Genomic DNA, 17,579 nt, shown 5'->3' with positions numbered 1-17,579 from the left:
TGACAATGACATACAGGCACACAGCACTTGGTGCCCCCCCCCACCTCTCCATTTCCATCCCTCCCAATTCAGAGTATAGAGATTGACATTGATATATTCACATTATACACATAGTTGTTTATGGTAGTATTTCCATTAATGAACCTCATTTTTCCTCCTCCCCTACCCTTAGATCTCCTCCCTGGCTCTACGAAGGTTTCATATGTAGGATAGGAAATAATTGGGAAATCTATAGCTTTTTATCAATCTCAGAAATCTGATCATAGTACGAACTCTAGACAAAGAAGGAGATACTATAGATGAGCAAATAAGACCTTAACTAAGAGGATGAGAGGGGTAAGAGGGAAATTGTGTAATGCACATGATGTACATTAACAAACATATCAATGTCAATCACTAAGCCAAACATGAGGAGGGAGGGGGAATTGGGTAAGGGCTAATTGGGTGATATGTGCAAGTATGCCTCAGCAACTTTTACCCCAGTAAGCTGTATGACAATAATGAACCAATAAATATTAAAAATAATATGATGGCCCAGTTTGAATATGAAACGGTGCTGAAGATTATTATCATAAAAATAAACATTAAAACTACCTCAACGCCAGGTATGGTGGCACACGCTTGTAATCCTGAGCTTGGGAGGCGGAGACAGGAGGATCACGCAGGTTCCAAGCGAGCCGCGCTTTCTTAAGAGACCCTGTTTCCAAATAAAAAAAATATATAAAACAGGTCTGTGAGTGTAGCCCGGAGGTAGAAGGGCTTCCAGGAACCCCAGGAACACACACACGCGCGCGCGCGCACACACACACACACACACACACAACCTACCACAACATATCAAAAAAGAAACGTCTTCCACAATGCAACCTAGGAAGTAGCTTTGGAGAGACGAGACGGGGAGAGAGGGGGGTAGGGGAGGGAAGGGGAGAGGAGAGATTCTAACATCACAGAGAAATGCCATCTCCCCACTGGGCTTTCTTGAAATGCCCATTCAATTTCCTTTTATTATTCCAGCCTGACTTACTTTTTCCTCTAATGGGAATTTTCTACAGTTGTGACTCTGGGATTTTTTATAACAATATGATTTATAAACCAATTTATTAGTTTTTTAACTTAAACTAAGCACAAATATCCATTTGCCTTTCTTATAGTCTTTAAAGTTCATGATACGCATCTCTACTTCCTACAAAGACTTTTTATAATAAAAATCCAGGAATACTTAAACGACAAACAGAATTACTGTACATTCTGAGGAAAAAGAAGTTAGATCAACAGACTAGAATTTTTTAGTTAATAAAATGAGCACAAGAAACCTATAAAATGTATGCAATGTATAAAAATTCAGTATTTTAAGTTTCACTGAAGGGATTCGTAATATATTAAGAATAAAAGATGGGAGGTTTACTGGCTTATAATTATCCTGTAAACAATAAGAAAGTAACAAGTAATAAATTAGAAATGTCTTAACTCCCAGTATTTCCCTTCTCCCACATTGGAGCCACTTTTATAGCAATTAAGTATCAGTATAATTCTAGCAGAAAATAAATTTTGTTTGGGATAAATTAACAGTTTGAAATAGATTTGTGACATATCAGGGATAAAGCAGGACACAGGAGGAACAACCTGCATGTCATATGACAGGGTAACGGGCCTTCACGCCTTCTCCAGATTTGCTTTGTTGCTGTATTTCCTTCTAAATTTCAGCAAAGTAATTGAAAAATAAAAAGTGAAATGTATACAACTTCTGGTTAATGTTGTAGATATATGAAGAAAAAGGTCTTAAAATAGCTTTTTCCTATTGCTATTAGGAAAGAGTTTTATTTGGCACATTGGATTTGAAAAAAGAACAAAAAGACAATGTTAAGAGTAGAATGCCAATCACAAAGAGTTAAGACAACATCAGGAGCCAGGTGTGGTGCACACAGTTGGAATCCCAGTATTTGGGAGGCCGAGACAGGAGGATTGCAGGTTCGCAACCAGCCTCAGCTACTTAGGCCCTCTGCAACTTAGTGAGACCCTGTGTCAAAAATAAAGAATTAAAAAATAGGGCTGGAGGTGTAGCTTGGAGGTAGAATGCCCCTGGTTCAACCTCCAGTACCACCAAAAAATAAAAACAAAAACATCAGGAGAGGAAAACGGGGTGGGGGGGGAGACTATTTATGAAAAACATTAAAAGACAACCAAAGGCTCTTGTGTCCTCTACCACTCACTGTGTCTGGAATACTTTCATCTGCAACACAATATACAAATTATTATTTACATTATGATCCTATTGGTAAAGAAGAACAGAATCAGGTTTTCATGTGTTCTTTCAGCGCCCATTGAGATAACCATGAACATCAAGGCAAGAAGGCCTTAACAAATATTCCACTCACACTGTATATTTTATTAACGTTTCTTTTCTTGTTCATTTTCAAGTTTAGTACACAAATAATTTTAAGACTCTGAAAAGTCCTGTAAACTTAGGCTGAGTTTCTGTAGCTGATAATGTTCACTGAAGATCATGTATTTTGTGTTAAGTAAAATGTTCTCTAGACTTACAGTAGGCATTTCCTTAAACGGCAGTGTCTCCAAAGTCCTTGTCCCAACCTATGTAGGCTTCTAAAGTTTGAGGACTCACTCTGTGTTTTATCTTCTTCAAGGATTCAGTGAAGTCAGATAATCGAATATTTCTCATCTCACTAGCAGACATATTCTTCACCTGTTCTGGTTTCAGTTCTTGAATTGGACCCAGTGCTGCATCTTTTGCTAAAGCTGTTAGATCACTTCCTGAATATCCATCAGTCATTCTAGCAAGTTGAGCTAGTTCTTTTTGGGTCAGTGGGCTTCCTTGTTTACATAACAGATTTTTAAGTAAAAGCAGTCTTGTCTCCTCATTTGGTAGAGACACATATACCTGTGTGATGAAACGCCTGAGAACAGCCTCATCAAGCTCCTGTGGCCTGTTAGTGGCACCCATTACAAGAACTCTGTCATCTCCAGCAGACCGTGCCCCATCAAATTCTATCAGGAACTCAGTCTTGAGGCATCTGCTGGCACCGTGCTCCCCCCCTCTTCTCTCACACAAAAGGCTGTCGACTTCATCTATAAAAATTATAGAAGGTTGAAGTTCTCGAGCCACAGCGAAAAGAGCTCTCACCAGTTTTTCACCTTCTCCCACGTATTTTGAAGTTAAACTTGTAGCACTTATATTTAAAAAGGTTGCATTTGATTCTGCAGCTACTGCTTCAGCCAGCACTGTCTTCCCATTTCCTGGTGGACCAAAGAGCAACAACCCTCTGGCAGGAGCTCCAAGCCCTGTAAACAACTCTGGCCTCAGAGAAGGAAGAATAACAATTTCTTGCAATGCTTGTTTTGCCAACTCTTGACCAGCTATATCATCAAATTTAACAGCTGTTCCATTGTCCACGATTTCATTCATTATAAGACTAGCAAGGTTGCTGTCCACATTCCTAAAGTTCTTCAAGTCTTTCTTTTTATGAGCAGCAGTTGTAGGGGTAGAAGGTTTATTTGTTCTATTTGTTTTTGGAGTACCCTTATGAGCAGCAGCTGCTGGACCAGGCCCCCTGTCTTGCTCCAGAAACCATGGATAAACCACTACAACTGGGTGCTCTGTGGTGACCAGAGAGACCTGTGGATCCAGTTTTCATAACTGTTTTTGAACGAGGCAGTGAATTACTAGCATGTGTTAAGGGATCTTTTCCAAACAGCTCCACTTTCTGACTGGAGATGTCCATTTCGACATGTCAGGTTCGAACTGTCGTTATAGACGTCCGTTTGTGACTTGGAAGACTGCAAATCAGGTCGCAGCTCCTCTAGAAGTGGTCACGGATTCTTCGCCATAACCACCTTAGTCATCATTTTAGCTTGAAGGCGCCTAGCTCCCTCACACTGTTCTCCTTGTCCTGTGACTATGACAGCTATTCCTTTTTCTAGTTCTTCAGTACCTTTCTTATCCCATTCCACAGCTTGCTCCTTCTGTCCTGCTTTCTCGTCCCCATCAATGCGCAGGGCAATGGAGATGTGGAGAGCTCGGACACGCTCGGTGCGGCCCCGAAACTCCTCTTGGAGGCCCAGAGAAAGGCCACCAGACAGGGCAGCAGCGCGAAACCTATAAACAGCGGGTAGGAGAAGGACTACAGGCTCCGCTTATGCGGAGGCTGAGGCAGAGGGGCCGGCCCGGCGGCTGGAGGGGCGGGAGGGGGGCCTGGGAGGCACCGGGTTGCAGGCGCTGCCACCGGAGCCTTCTTCCCCCGGTCCAGCCGGAGAACTCACTCACAGTTCTCACTTTCGCTGCTGCCATAACCCGCCTTCTGCAGTCCGACGGCGACCCCGCACGGCGGGCCCCCGGAGCTCCAATTTATTAGTATTTAACACATAACGACAAATAGATATATGTGTTCTGCATAAGTGTACATTTAATAAATCAATTATGCCTATTCCTTAAATGGCCCTGGACTCGGAAAGCACATGGGTGTTTAAAATCCTCTTCCTGTGGCTTCTTGGTCCTGAACAAAGATGTGGGCACACAAAATGTTTCTGTTAGATGCTGCTGAGATCGTTGAGAAGGTCCTGTTTCTATAAGGTGAGCACTGAAACCAATGATTAAACTCTTTGAAGAATTAACTTTTCCTGAGCCATCATCTTGCCTCTGACCTAGATAAAACTTTTGACCTTTGGTTCGGTTGCAGTCACTGGAAATCTTGTCATCTTCAGTGCCCTCCCTTCTCCTTCACCTGTTTTTTTTTTTTTTTTTTTTTAATGTGTCTTGACATGTATTGCAAGAACAGGAAGAAAGATCCCCAAGCAGGGTTGTGCTCAGACTGTCATCAAGTGCTAAGTGGGCATCGGAGCAAATGGTGACATATATCTTATGTGTTTGCTGCTACTGCTGCCCTAATCCAGAATGAACATCTCAGTCACCTGATCATCGACAGGACATCTGTTTATTTTTGTCTCCTCATGACATCTCTTTCTTCTATGTCCTTTTTAAAAAGATTTTCATTGGTGCATCATAGTTTTATAGTCTCATAATCTAGTTCACAGTAATAGTGACATATATGCACATGACAATTGGTGAGTATTCCCCTGGCTCCCTCCGCACTCCGTCCCTTCCACATATGTGATATTGAGATTGGCACTGCTATTCCCACATATGCAAATAATTTCAATAGAAGTGTTTTCTTCATTATTTCTCCCTCTCACATACCCTGGAAAATCTCCTTCACTTCAATGGGGCTTCTCCTTCATTTTGTCTTAAGTCCCTCCTGTATCCCAATTTCTCACTAACTTCCACATAGGAGAGAAAACATATGACTTTTTCACTTTCTGTAAATGGCTAATTTCACTTAACATAATGTTCTCCAGGTCTATCCATCTTTCTAGAAATGACATAATTTTGTTTGTTATGGTTGAGGAGAATTCCATTGTGTATATATTCCATAATTTTGTAAACCAATTAATCTGTTGATGAATACCTAGGTTTGTTCCACAATTTAGCTATTGTGAATTGTGTTGATGTAAAGATACCCAGGAGTGGTATAGCTGAATTTGATGTTGGATCCATTCTCAGTTTTTTGAGGACTCTCCACACTGATCTCAATTGTGGTTTACTAGTTTACAATCCTGCTAATGGTGTAGAAGAATTTCTATTTCCCTCCATCCTTGCCAGCATTTATTAGTTTTTGATTTCCTGATGATTGTCATTCTACTTGGATTTAGGAATCTCAGTGTGGTTTTGATTTGCAACTTTCTGATTGCTAAAGATGCTGAACATTTTTTAATGTTTAAAATTATTTTTATTATTCTATTTTATATTGATGCATTATAGTCATACGTATTAATAGAGTAAAAGATGGTAGACACATATGTGCACACATCATCGTTTAGTCCTTTCCCAATTCCCACCCAATTACTTCCTCCTTTCTACTTCTCATGTTTATCTTAGTTATTGAATTTGATATGTTTGTGAATATACATCATATACATTAGGGAATTTCCTTCTCCCTGCCCATACCCCTCAATTAGGTCACCTTATTTGCTCATCTATGGTTTCTCCTTTGTCTAAAATTTCTTCAATGACCCCTTTTCTCTCTAGTTTTCACATTTTAGAGAGAGCATTTATTTTTTTTACTCTTTGTGCATCTGTGGTGCAGGGCCCAAACTCGGCAGCACCAGAGGCGTCTCTGCCCAACTTCCTGTACTTTCACGGACCTTCTCAGATTTATTTACCTGATTCAATAATGTTTGTGTGGATTTACATATCCTTACCTTTGTCTTTCCAATTTTTGGCACTTTTCCTCAGTACTCTTGTTAGCTTTATGACAGAAATGTTATCAAACATGATGATCCCTGAATCTAGCACCTCGCAAGAGCCTGACACATTGCAAGTGGTGAGTGTTAGCAGACTGAACAACTGATGGCAATATCACACAAGTAGAATGCCTAAAAGCTGGGAACAAATGCCAAAACTGACCTTTAAGGTCCTGCTATTTTTGTGGTACTTAATGGACCTTAGAAAGAGGGAGGCATTCATCTCTGAACAGAAGACTGGGTGTAGGAGGAGGGTATGAGCAGGCAAAGCTCAGGAAACTAGACACAGAAGACAGTGATTCCACCCTGAATTCTGATTTCAGGCATTACAGAATTCCCCACCTGAAATATGGTGAGCATTTCTCAAGAAGCCTTGGAGACAATGATCATGTGATTACAATCTGTCCAATCAGCAGAAACCATTCTTGCTGGCCATGCTAATTGGCTGAGGTTGGGGCATATGATCAATTACATCACAAAAGTTAGGCCTTACAGTTGGAACTGTGGAGGAAGGTTGTTAAGACAGTTGGGCCACCAACTGTCATCTTGAGTGCAGAGTTGTCTGGAGACTGGCACAAGCTCAGAGGCAGTAAGCAAGTCAGTCCTTCTGACAGAATCCAGCATCCAGAATCCAGGAAAGCCTTGCTGATGGCCTTTGTCATTAGGTTTCTTAGTTTACTAGATCATTCTCCTTGTTTTCTTTACTTGCTTGTGTACGGCAATTTGGATTAAGTTTTCTATCACTGTCATCCAAACACTTCTGACTTTTCCTACCAGATGGCTAAATGGAGAATGGTGGAGATGTGAAAATTTGAATTCAGCTTCTAGGAAGACCTTTTGGGGGGACAGTATGAAACTCATAAAGGTATGTCTGCAGGGCTCTAATCTTGAGATCTAGAAGATTCAAACAACATCTACCATGGAATTGCTATAGATTGAGACACTCAAGTTACCCACATGAATCAAAGGATAAACCTTGTTAGGGAACCAACTTATGTCCCCACATTAGACAACAAAACTGAGGCTCAGTTGGAAGAAAGAACAAGGCCAGAGTGAGCAAGCCTGGAGCTGGACTGAAAACCTGTTTGCCTCCTGGGAAAATCATCTGCTGTGAACTGTGTCGTGGGTGCTCAGGCATCCAGCCAGTGCTCCGTGTGCCCCAAATGTCTGAGACTTGTAACCACCATATGGCTATGATGAGACAGACTCACCCATACATCCACACAGAGAGGCAGGAGGAGAGCCCCCTGATTCCCTTCCATGACATTTTCCCTCATTCTACCTTCACAGTAGCTCGCGCAATATCTCTTTGTCTCAAGTTACATTGCCTGTCAACGACAGAGTCATAATCATGTGACCTCAGGGGCAGTCTCACATTCACAAGAGAGGCCAGACCTCCATCTCACCACACCTGGGAACTTCTCACCCTCTGAACCTTGGGGACTCTGATCCCTACTGTCTCAGCAGAAGCCTTGTCCACAGTGTGCAGAGGACAGAGTTGGGAAAAGATGTGCCCTTCCTACCACTCCCCCATGTCTCCATTGATACCCGGATCCTGTGTCCCTTTCCCTGGGGGGCAGATGCATGGCCACATGGAAAACAATGACTGAAATGATGAGAAATTGGTACCTCAGCCCCTGGAGGCCTTAAGGATTTGAGTATCAAGAGCTGGAAGCTCTGGTGAGGAGAGAAGTGGGGTTCACACTGTCTGAGGAGGCTGCAGAAGCTTCAGAGATAAGGATACAATCCTTAGGGCATAGCAAACCCACATGCGGTGAATGGATTGAGGCCTCTAGTCATGTGGGGATGACAGAAAATCTCTGAAGTGAACACAAGACCCAGTGCGTGCAGGCTCAGATGCACAGGGGAAAAAGGGAAGAGACCACCATGCGGGTTCACAGAGTAAATGAGACAGGCAGACAGGCACCATTAATCAGGCACAGGCACTTATAAGCAGGGTTCTAAAGCTTCAGGCATAAGAGCAGAGAGAAAGAAGAAAGAAGGAAAGAAAGAAGGAAAGAAAGAGACGCAGTTGGACCCAGGGAGTGTAAGAGATACAGTACTGTGGCCTCAGCGCATTAAGGGACTAAAGAGCAGGATTCCCATGACATTCTGTCCTGGATCAGGGCAGGGACACTGGGAAGCTGCAGAGGAATACTGAGTGATGACAGAGCATAAGGAGGGGACATCGCAGCCCTGCTTGGTGGCCTCTGCCCAACAAGCCATGTTGTGAGAAAAAAACACCCATGATTGGGGACAGTCACATGGAAACCCCTGGAAGGAATTCTTCCCATCCTTTCCTGCCCAGCAAGCAATAGGCCTGTCTCCCCAGTTCATGTCATGCTCTAGAATGTGCTCTTTCTTCTCTCCTGAGATGGTCACTCCTTCAGCCTGTCCTGCAGGGCTCCCTTCCAGCCATTGCTTTTGCCCCCCCCCACCCCGTCTGCTCCCTGTTTTCTTCTCCCCTTCCGTGTGTACCAGCCTTCCTCCTCCTTCCTTCATCTCCCCTAATTCTCTTCTCTCCATCCTATTTACTCTCTTCCTACCCTCTAGTCCAGTACTCCTGAAACTTCACTCCTCTTCCTTCACATCTTCCTTCTCTCTCCTCCTCATTCTCTGCTGCCTCCTCTTTTCTCCCAACCCCTTTCTACTCCAGTTTTCTTACCCTTCCTATCTCTTTTGCTCTGCAGTGTCCAGTCTGCAGTCAGTCTCTGCTCTCAGAGATAACTCTGGGTTCATCCTCATGGGGGGAAGTTTTCTACCCCCTCAAAAGCTCACCATGCACATTTACCCAGGGGGCATCTTGTGAAATGAAATTCGATCCACTCACTTCCTACTGGAATCTCCAGCAGACCTCTGCTCTTGAGAACCCAACCAGAAGCCCTTCCTGTGCATCTGAACCTGGGATTAGTGAGAGACAGAAGATGTGACCTGGGCCCAGCAGCCAAGACCTTCCTCTTCTTAGGCCTCCTGGGTGTTTCTCAAGCTCCTTAGAAAACCAGAGGAAGCCCTTTGGAGGGCTTTTTGAATACCACATTCACCACAGAAGATGAAAATAATGGGCCTAGGAACCTGGAGCTTGCCGTGGTAAATATTCCCTGTTAACCTCCATCTCTCCAGGCTTCAGCCAGGGAGGCCTCTGATGCACGAGATGTCTTGCTCTCTGCTTATCAGCCTGTGGAAACTCAGCCTGGCTGAATGGCTCACCTGGGTCAGGCCTCTCAGAAGGACTGCCCTGTGCCACTCCCTTAAAAAAGTCACTATGAAAATACTGAGGACTCGCGCAGCCGGACCTGAGGCACGTAAGCTGAGCTGACACTGAGGCAAGGGCATTGCGGTGCGCATGGCTCAACCTGCTGCTTAGGCTCCTGCTAGGCTTCGTGCTGGCCTCGTAGATGGTTCTGCCCCATGTCTTGGAGCTGCACTGGAGGGGCCTGCAGCGCCACCCCTGGCCTGGAGGGCTGCTGTCCAGGGCAGCTCAGGGCAGGGCAGCGGAGGCCCAGGGTGATGAGGCACAGCTGTAGTCGACCAGCTTGACCCCGGAGGACAGCTCGCATGACAGGAACTTTCTCTTAGTGGGAGTCATGACCGGCAGAAATACCTGCAGACCTGCACTGTGGCCGCATACAGAACGTGGTCCAAGACAATTCCAGGTGAAAGTCAGTTCTTCTCTAGTGAAGGTTCAGATACATCCATCCCAATTCCAATAGTGTCACTACGGGGCATGGATGACCTCTACATAGTCTTTCATGATGCTCAACTACATGCATGACCACCACTTGGACAAGTATGAATGGTTTATTGGAGCAGATGACAATGTTTACATAGAAGGAGATCGTATGAGAGTTTCCTGAGGAGTTTGAATAGTAGTGAGATACTCTTACTTGGGCAGACAGGACTGGGTACCATGAAGAAATGGGGAAACTGGCCCTTGAGCCTGGTGAGAACTTCTGCATGGGGGTGGGTCTGACATGATCATGAGCCGGGAGGTGCTTCGGAGGATGGTACCACACATCTACAAGTGTCTCCGGGAGATGTACACTATGCATGAGGATGTGAAGGTGGGAAGATGTGTCTGGAGGTTTGCGGGTGTGCAGTGTGCTTTGTCTTATGAGATGCAGCAGCTTTTTTTTGGTGGTGGTACTGGGGTTCTTGGAAACCCTTCTACCTCTGGGCTACACTCCCAGACACCTATTTTTTACATGGCTGGCTTTGAACCTGCGCGATTCTCCTGTCTCTGCCTCCCAAGCATGGGGATTACAGGCGTGTGCCACCACGCCTGGCTTGCAGCAGCTTTTTCATGAGAATTATGAGCAAAATAAGAAGGGATACATCAGAGATCTCCATTACAGTAAAATTCACTGAGCCATCATGTTACACCCCAACAAAACCCCACCCTACCAGTACAGACTGCACAGCTACACCTCAGTCGCAAAATCACTGAACTGTGGCATCACACAATCCAGCTCCACCGAAAAATCGTCCTGATGAGAAAGTACAGCAACACAGAGATCCACAAGGACAGCCTGCAGCTGGGGCTCCCCCCTTCCTTCATGTCCTTTCAGGCCCACCAGCAGAGAGATCCTCGAGTGGGAGCTTCTCACTGGGAAGTACGTGTAGGATGCCCTGGACAACATCATCAGGCAGATGATGGAGATGATCAACACCAACGCCAAGACCCGAGGGTGCATCGTGACTTCAAGGAGATCCAGGGCAGAGTACATCCTGTACCTGCTGCTGCTAGACAAGAAGCACAAGAGGAAGAAGATGACGGTGCCTGTGCGGAGGCACGCCTACCTGCAGCAGACCTTTAGCAAGATCCAGTTTGTGGAGTGCGAGGAAATGGACGTGCAGGATCAACCAGGACTCCGGGTCCCTGTCTTTCCTCTTCATTCAATTCCCTGAAGAAGCTCGTTCCCTTCCAGCAACCTGGGTCCAAGAACTAGCACAAAGAGCCCAAAGATAAAAAGATAAACCTGCCGATTCCTTTGTCTGGACACTTTGACATGTTTGTGATATTTATGGGAAACTTCGAGAAGACATGTCTCATCCCAAATCAGAATGTCAAACTGGTCGTTCTGCTTTTCAATTCTGACTCCAACCTAACAAGGCCAAACAGGTTGAACTGGTGAGAGATTACTGAGCCAAGTACTCCAACGTCTTGTCTGTTTCTGGAGAGTTTTTGAGAGCTCTGGCCCTGGAGGTGGGGGGTCTTCCCAGTTCAACGAGTCCTTGTTCTTCTTCTGTGACGTGGATCTCGTGTTTATAGAATTCCTGCAGTGGCGTCAAACAAATAAGGTTCTGGGCCAACAAATATATTTCTCAATCATCTTTAGCCAGTATAATTCAAAGATTATTTATAGTGGGAAAGTTCCCTGTGACAACCATTTTGCCTTTACTCAGAAAACTGGCTTCTAGAGTAACTATGGGTTTGACATTACTTGTATTTATAAGGGATATCTTGTCTGAGTGGGCAGCTTTGAAGTTCCCATCCAAGGCTGGGGGCTGGAGGATGTGGACTTCTTCAACAAGGTGGTCCATGCAGGTCTGAAGACATTCAGAAGCCAGGAAGTGGGAGTCGTCCATGTCCACCACTTTGTCTTCTGTGACCCCAACCTGGATCCCAAACAGTACAAAATGTGCTTGAGGTCCAAGGCGTCAATGTCTAGGTCCATGCAGCAGCTGGCAGAAATGTGGCTGGAAAAAAAAAAAAAAAGATCCAAGTTACAGCAAAAGCAGCAATAATAATGGCTCCCCAAGGAGAGCCTGCTGAAAAGACACTTTTAACATTTATTTTTCAAAAGGTTTTTTTTTTTTTTTTTTTGGTGGTACTGGGGTTCCTGGAAGCCCTTCTACCTCCGGGCTACACTCCCAGACCTATTTTTACATTTTTATTTGGAAACAGGGTCCCCTAAGCCAGGGCACGCAGCTGGCTTTGAACCTGCACCATCCTCCTGTCTCTGCCTCCCAAGTGCGGGGATTACAAGCGTGCGCCACCACGCCCGGCTTCAAAAGGTTTTTGTATGATCAGTTTTTGAAGTCCATACAAGGATATTTTCCAAGTGGTTTTCTTATGTAGGACGCCTTTAAGACTTTTTTTTTGAACAAAAATGTGATCAGTGTTTGCCTTTGAACACATCTTGCTGAACATTTTGTAGCAGATCTGCTTAATTCTGACCTGAAATGTCCCTAAAGCACAGGACTTTCTTTTTACATTTCCTTTCTTGGTCCTTTCTTCACAGTCCTATGGCAGAAAACATGAACATTACTCAAAGTATTATTGTAACAGAAAGCACTGTAACTCTGGTAAATGTTCTGTTGTGACTATTAAGCTTGTACAGATTCTACCTTTTGTCTTTTTACAATAGTTTTTCTTTTGTAAGTCGTCTCCCATTCTAATTGTAAAGTTGTAGAGAGATGCGATGGTAGTTGTATTATCCTTGTCTTGAGGAGAGCTTTCCAAGTAATTTACCCAAACTCTATTACCCCATCATGGTCAAGTGAGTTGTTTTGTTTTGTGTTTTTCCACGTCTGGGGATGGAACACAGGGGCATTCGACCTCCGAGCTACACCCACTGCCCTATTTTTTTTAATTCTTTATTTTGAGACCGGGTCTCACTAAGTTGTGGAGGGCCTCACTAAGTAGCTGAAGCTGTCTGCGAACCGCGATCCTCCAGCCTCAGCCTCCCAAATGCCTGGATTACAAGCGTGTGCCACCACACCCAGCCTCAAGTGAGTTTTTATGCTCAAGGGATGTGGGAAAGTACATTCAGAGCCACGGTGGCTCCTGCAGTGGTGGTTCCTACATTTCTTTTGGCCTAAGTAGCCCTGGCATTAAATTCCAAGGAGGAATTGGCATTTTTTTTCTTCCTGACCCTTCTCTTTAGAAGGCGAAATATTAATATTTAAGGTGACAAAGAATTATTTTAATCTAATGTATGAAAGTGATAGATTCCTGAGTTGAAGTATCCTAAAACAAACAAAACCACCTAATGAAAACAGTGGGCGAAGAGTTTGGTCTGCTCACTTCATCTTGTTGTGTGGTGGAGAAGGATACTTCCCCCTTCAGTTGCTGTTTTGTTTGTCTTTTGTATTTGAAATACCTTTATTTAATATCCATTGTTTGTTTAGTGTGCTGCCATTTCTTGAGTACTGTTAGTTATTACTATTTATGTGGTACTAGGAATGTGGTTAGTATGTTTTATTTGCAATAAACTGATCTCCACAGATTTTTTTTTTTTAGTGGTACTGGGGTTTCTGGAAGCCCTTCTACTTCCGGGCTACACTCCCAGACCTATTTTATACTTTTTTAAAATTTGGAAACAGGGTCTCTTAGCTGGCTTCGAACCTGTACGATCCTCCTGTCTCCGCCTCCCAAGCGTGGGGATTACAAGCGTACACCACCACGCCCGGTCTTCCAAAGATTTCAATTTGAAAACATTTTTCTCCCTCCTGAATTTTTACATTTCTGTTTTACTAAATATTAAGTGTTCTTGGACAATTTTGGTGCTCATGTGTTTTGGGGACAAAAGTGGTATGAATCTGTCATTATACCAGAAGGTTTGTTTTCAAATCACAGATCAAATGTGTGCCTTAATTTTTTTTCATTTAGATTTCAAAAATCCAAAGAAAATACTGAACCCCTTTCATGATGTGGTCTAGAAACTGAACAGCAATAAAGTGATCTAAACTGTTCTGGGGTCTACACCCCCCACTTCCCTGACTCCCAGTCTGTTTCATAAAACTTCCTATGCTGTTGTGGATGTCTCAGCAGAGTGAGCACAGACCGTCATTACCTAATGTTTGTTGGTCCTTCTGCAAATGTAAACCAGTTAACCTCAGCATCTGAAGGTGTTTTCGTCAGCTTTTCCTTTGCAGTGATCGAAATGCCTGACATGAGCACTATAGAGAAGGAAAAGGCTATTTGGCTCACCATTTCAGAGGCTCAGCCCACAGCCAGCCAACTCCAAGGCAGACCTCATGGCAGCAGGACATTGCAGAGGAAAGCTGAACTCAACTCAATGGCAGCAGGAAGCAGAGACGGGAAGCGATGCCCAGGGACAGATACAGCCCCAAGGCCTGTACACCACCAGTAGCCTGCCTCCTCCAGCCCCTCCCACCCACCTAAGGTACCAGCCAGCAAATCCATTCAAATCCTTCAGTGGAATTACCCACTGACAAGTTTAGAGCTCTGATTAAATTAAATTACATCTGAATATTATTGTTTTGGGAACATGCTTTCCATATGTGAGTTTCTGAGGGACATTCCAGCCCAAACCATAACAGAAGGTCACAATCAAGAGTCTGTTTTTCTGTACTGCAGGCAATTCACACTCACATCTTCTCCACCCTTTAGAAGCACCATAAATCATATTTGTTGCTGACTGTTTAATGAAGATAATCTCTTTTGCTTGCTCTCTTTGTTTGGCCTTTGATTATGCAGGCTGAGAACTAGCAGGATATGGTTTAAATCTTTGTGCTTTGATTAAATAAGTGCCATAATATTGTAGAAGATGCATTCATTTATCAAATAAGTCTATTTCTGATCTTTGACACTTATACCTAGACCTATAGAGGGTATGGGTATAAAGCTATTCTTTGATTTTTGTCAATTCTGTTAAGCCACATAGACCTGTAACTGTATCTGTTTTACTTGAGCTATAAATTCTGGAGTTTGCTCCAAAAGAAGAAGCTAAGTTAATATATGTATGACTGTGATGTTAACTATTGCTGGCTTCTTTGTATGATGGATATATTTCTGATCCCCAAATGTGCAAGCCCTCTGGGGTGCAGGGCTGCTGCGCATGTGCCACTTATGTCTTATGAACACAAATTGTTCTTTTTTTCTGGTTTATATTTGTGTGTTTCCAATTGTGTGATGATCACCTTCTTTGAGAAAAGATAAATCCTGGATTTGTTTTGTTTCTTACAATTTTGTTCTGTATAACACTTTGTAGTAGTTATCTGTAAAGATTTTACAAAAGTTCTTCTAACAGTACAAGTTAAACAGTGTTTTGAGGTTATCTCTATCACATGCAGACAGACAGATTATAACACTGACCCCTATTTATAAAAGGACTTCTATAATTGATGTTCTGGGTGTTTAAAAAAGAGACTTGAAGAATATTAAAAAACAAAAAGGCCAAACAACAACAAATGCTGGAGAGGATGTGGAGAAGTGGGAACTCTAATACCTTGTTGGTGGGATTGCAAATTAGTGCAACCGCTTTGGAAAGCAGTATAGATATAGAATCCTCAGAAGAATGGGAAAGAATCTACCATATGGTTCAGCAATACCACTTCTGGCTACATACCCAAAACCAACTACCAAATTAATGTATAATATACATATTATACATAATATGTAGATATATGTATACATAATATATATACATATAATATACATATCTATGTTCATAGTCGCACAATTCACAATTGCCAAACTATGGAACCAGCCAAGATGCCCATCAACAGATAAATGGACTGCAAAACTATGTACACAATGGAATTTTACTCAGCCAAAACGAGGAACAAAGTTCTATCATTTACAGGGAAATTATTGAACCCGGAGTACATATAAGTGAGATTAGTCACAAAAACTAAGAAATCAGATGCTCTCCGTAATATGCAAAAGTAGAAAAAGGGTCATAGGGAGGAACTCTAGGTCTTGTGTTCACTGCAGATATTTTCTGTCATTCCCACATGACCTCTATCAATCCACAGCCTGTGGATTTTCTGTGGCCTACGTGTTGTATCCTGATCTTTGAAGCTTCTGCAGCCTCCTTAGACAATGTGAACCCTGCTTCTCTCCTCACCAGAGGTTCCAGATCTTGGTACCCACTTCCTTCAGACCTCCAGGGGATGAGACACCAATTTCTCATCAGCTCAGTCAGTGTTTTCCATGACAGTCATTGGATCTGCCCGCCAGGGAAGGGGCCACAGGATTCAGGTGTCAATAGAGACATGGAGGAGTAGCAGGAAGGGCACATCCTTTCCCAACTGGGTCCTTTGCACCAGGAAAGGCCTCTATTGAGCCAGTGGGGAATCAGAGTCCCTAAGGCTCAGAGGGGTGAGAAGTTCTCAGGTGTGGTAATGTGGTGGTCTGGTTTCTCTTGTAAATGTGAGACTGCCCTGTGGTCACATGAGTATGACTGTCATTGACAAGCAAGGTGAGACAAAAGGATGCTGCATGCTGCTTTGAAGGTAGGACAAGGGAAAATGTCATGGAAAAGACTCAGCGGGCTTTCCTCTTGCCTCTCAGTGTGGATGTATGGATGGGGTCTCATCACAGCCATATGGCGGTTACAAGTCTCAGACATTTGGGGCACACGGAGCACTGGTTGGATGTCTGAGCACCCATGACACAGTTTACAGCAGATGATTTTCCCAGGAGGCAAATAGATTTTCAGTCCAGCTCCAGGCTTGCTCACTCTGGCCTTTTTTCTTTCTTCCAACTGAGCCTCAGTTTTGTTGTTTGAGGACATGTGTTGGTTCCCTAACAGGGTTTATTATCCTTTGGTTCATGTAACTTGAATGTCTCAGTCTATAGCAATCCTATGACAGATGTTGCTTGAATCTACTAGATCTCCAGATTAGGTCCCTGCAGACATACCCTTAGGAGTTTCACAGTGTACCCCAGAAGGTCCTCCTAATTGCTAGCCTAAATTCAAATTTTCACAGCTCCAGAATTCTCCATTTAGCCATCTGGTAGGAAAAGTCAGAAGTGTTTGGATGACAGTGATAGAAAACTTAATCCAAATTGCTGTACACAAGCAAGGCAAGAAAATAAGGAGAATGATCTAGGAAACTAAGAAACCTAATGACAAAGGCCATCAGCAAGGCTTTCCTGGATGCTGGATTCTGTCAGAAGGACTGACTTGCTTACTGCCTCTGAGCTTGTGCCAGTCTCCAGACAACTCTGCACTCAAGATGACAGTTGGTGGCCCAACTGTCTTAACAACCTTCCTCCATAGTTCCAACTGTAAGGCCTGGTTTATGTGATAGGATTGGTCATGAGCCCAAACTTCAGCGAATCATCATGGCCAGGGGGTATGTTCTCTGCTGATTGGACAGATTGTAGTCACACATACAATCATTTCCACAGCTTCTGGAAAATTGCTTACCATATTTCAGGTGGGAGATCCTTAATGCCTGAAAGCAGAATTCAGGGTGGAATCACTATCTTCTGTGTCAAGTTTCCTGAGCTTTGCCTATTTATACCCTCCTCTCATACCACAGTCTTCTGTTTAGAGATTAATTCTACCTCT

The 17,579-nt window shown here is 43.6% G+C and overlaps 1 protein-coding gene and 1 pseudogene across 2 annotated transcripts; one reads left to right on the top strand and one right to left on the bottom strand.

The window, feature by feature from the left end:
• Positions 1 to 2,554: 2,554 nt before the first annotated feature.
• On the bottom strand, positions 2,555 to 7,589 carry LOC308268682 (spastin-like; the record flags this gene model as incomplete). Its single annotated transcript, XM_080703789.1, is given in 7 exon segments — positions 2,555 to 3,565; positions 3,567 to 3,723; positions 3,830 to 4,111; positions 4,289 to 4,402; positions 6,134 to 6,231; positions 6,992 to 7,093; positions 7,524 to 7,589. Coding segments are annotated over 7 exon segments (1,830 nt in total).
• An 887-nt stretch (positions 7,590 to 8,476) lies between these two features.
• Positions 8,477 to 12,085, top strand: LOC308268680 (chondroitin sulfate synthase 1-like; annotated as a pseudogene). The gene is made up of 4 exons: positions 8,477 to 8,541; positions 9,641 to 9,832; positions 9,863 to 10,436; positions 10,606 to 12,085. The product of its transcript is annotated as a chondroitin sulfate synthase 1-like (transcript).
• The last annotated feature ends 5,494 nt before the right edge of the window (positions 12,086 to 17,579 follow it).

Source organism: Muscardinus avellanarius (genome assembly GCF_963383645.1).
Source record: "Muscardinus avellanarius genome assembly, chromosome: 10".
NCBI lineage: Eukaryota > Metazoa > Chordata > Mammalia > Rodentia > Gliridae > Muscardinus > Muscardinus avellanarius.
This window is presented reverse-complemented; position numbering and strand designations above follow the sequence as displayed.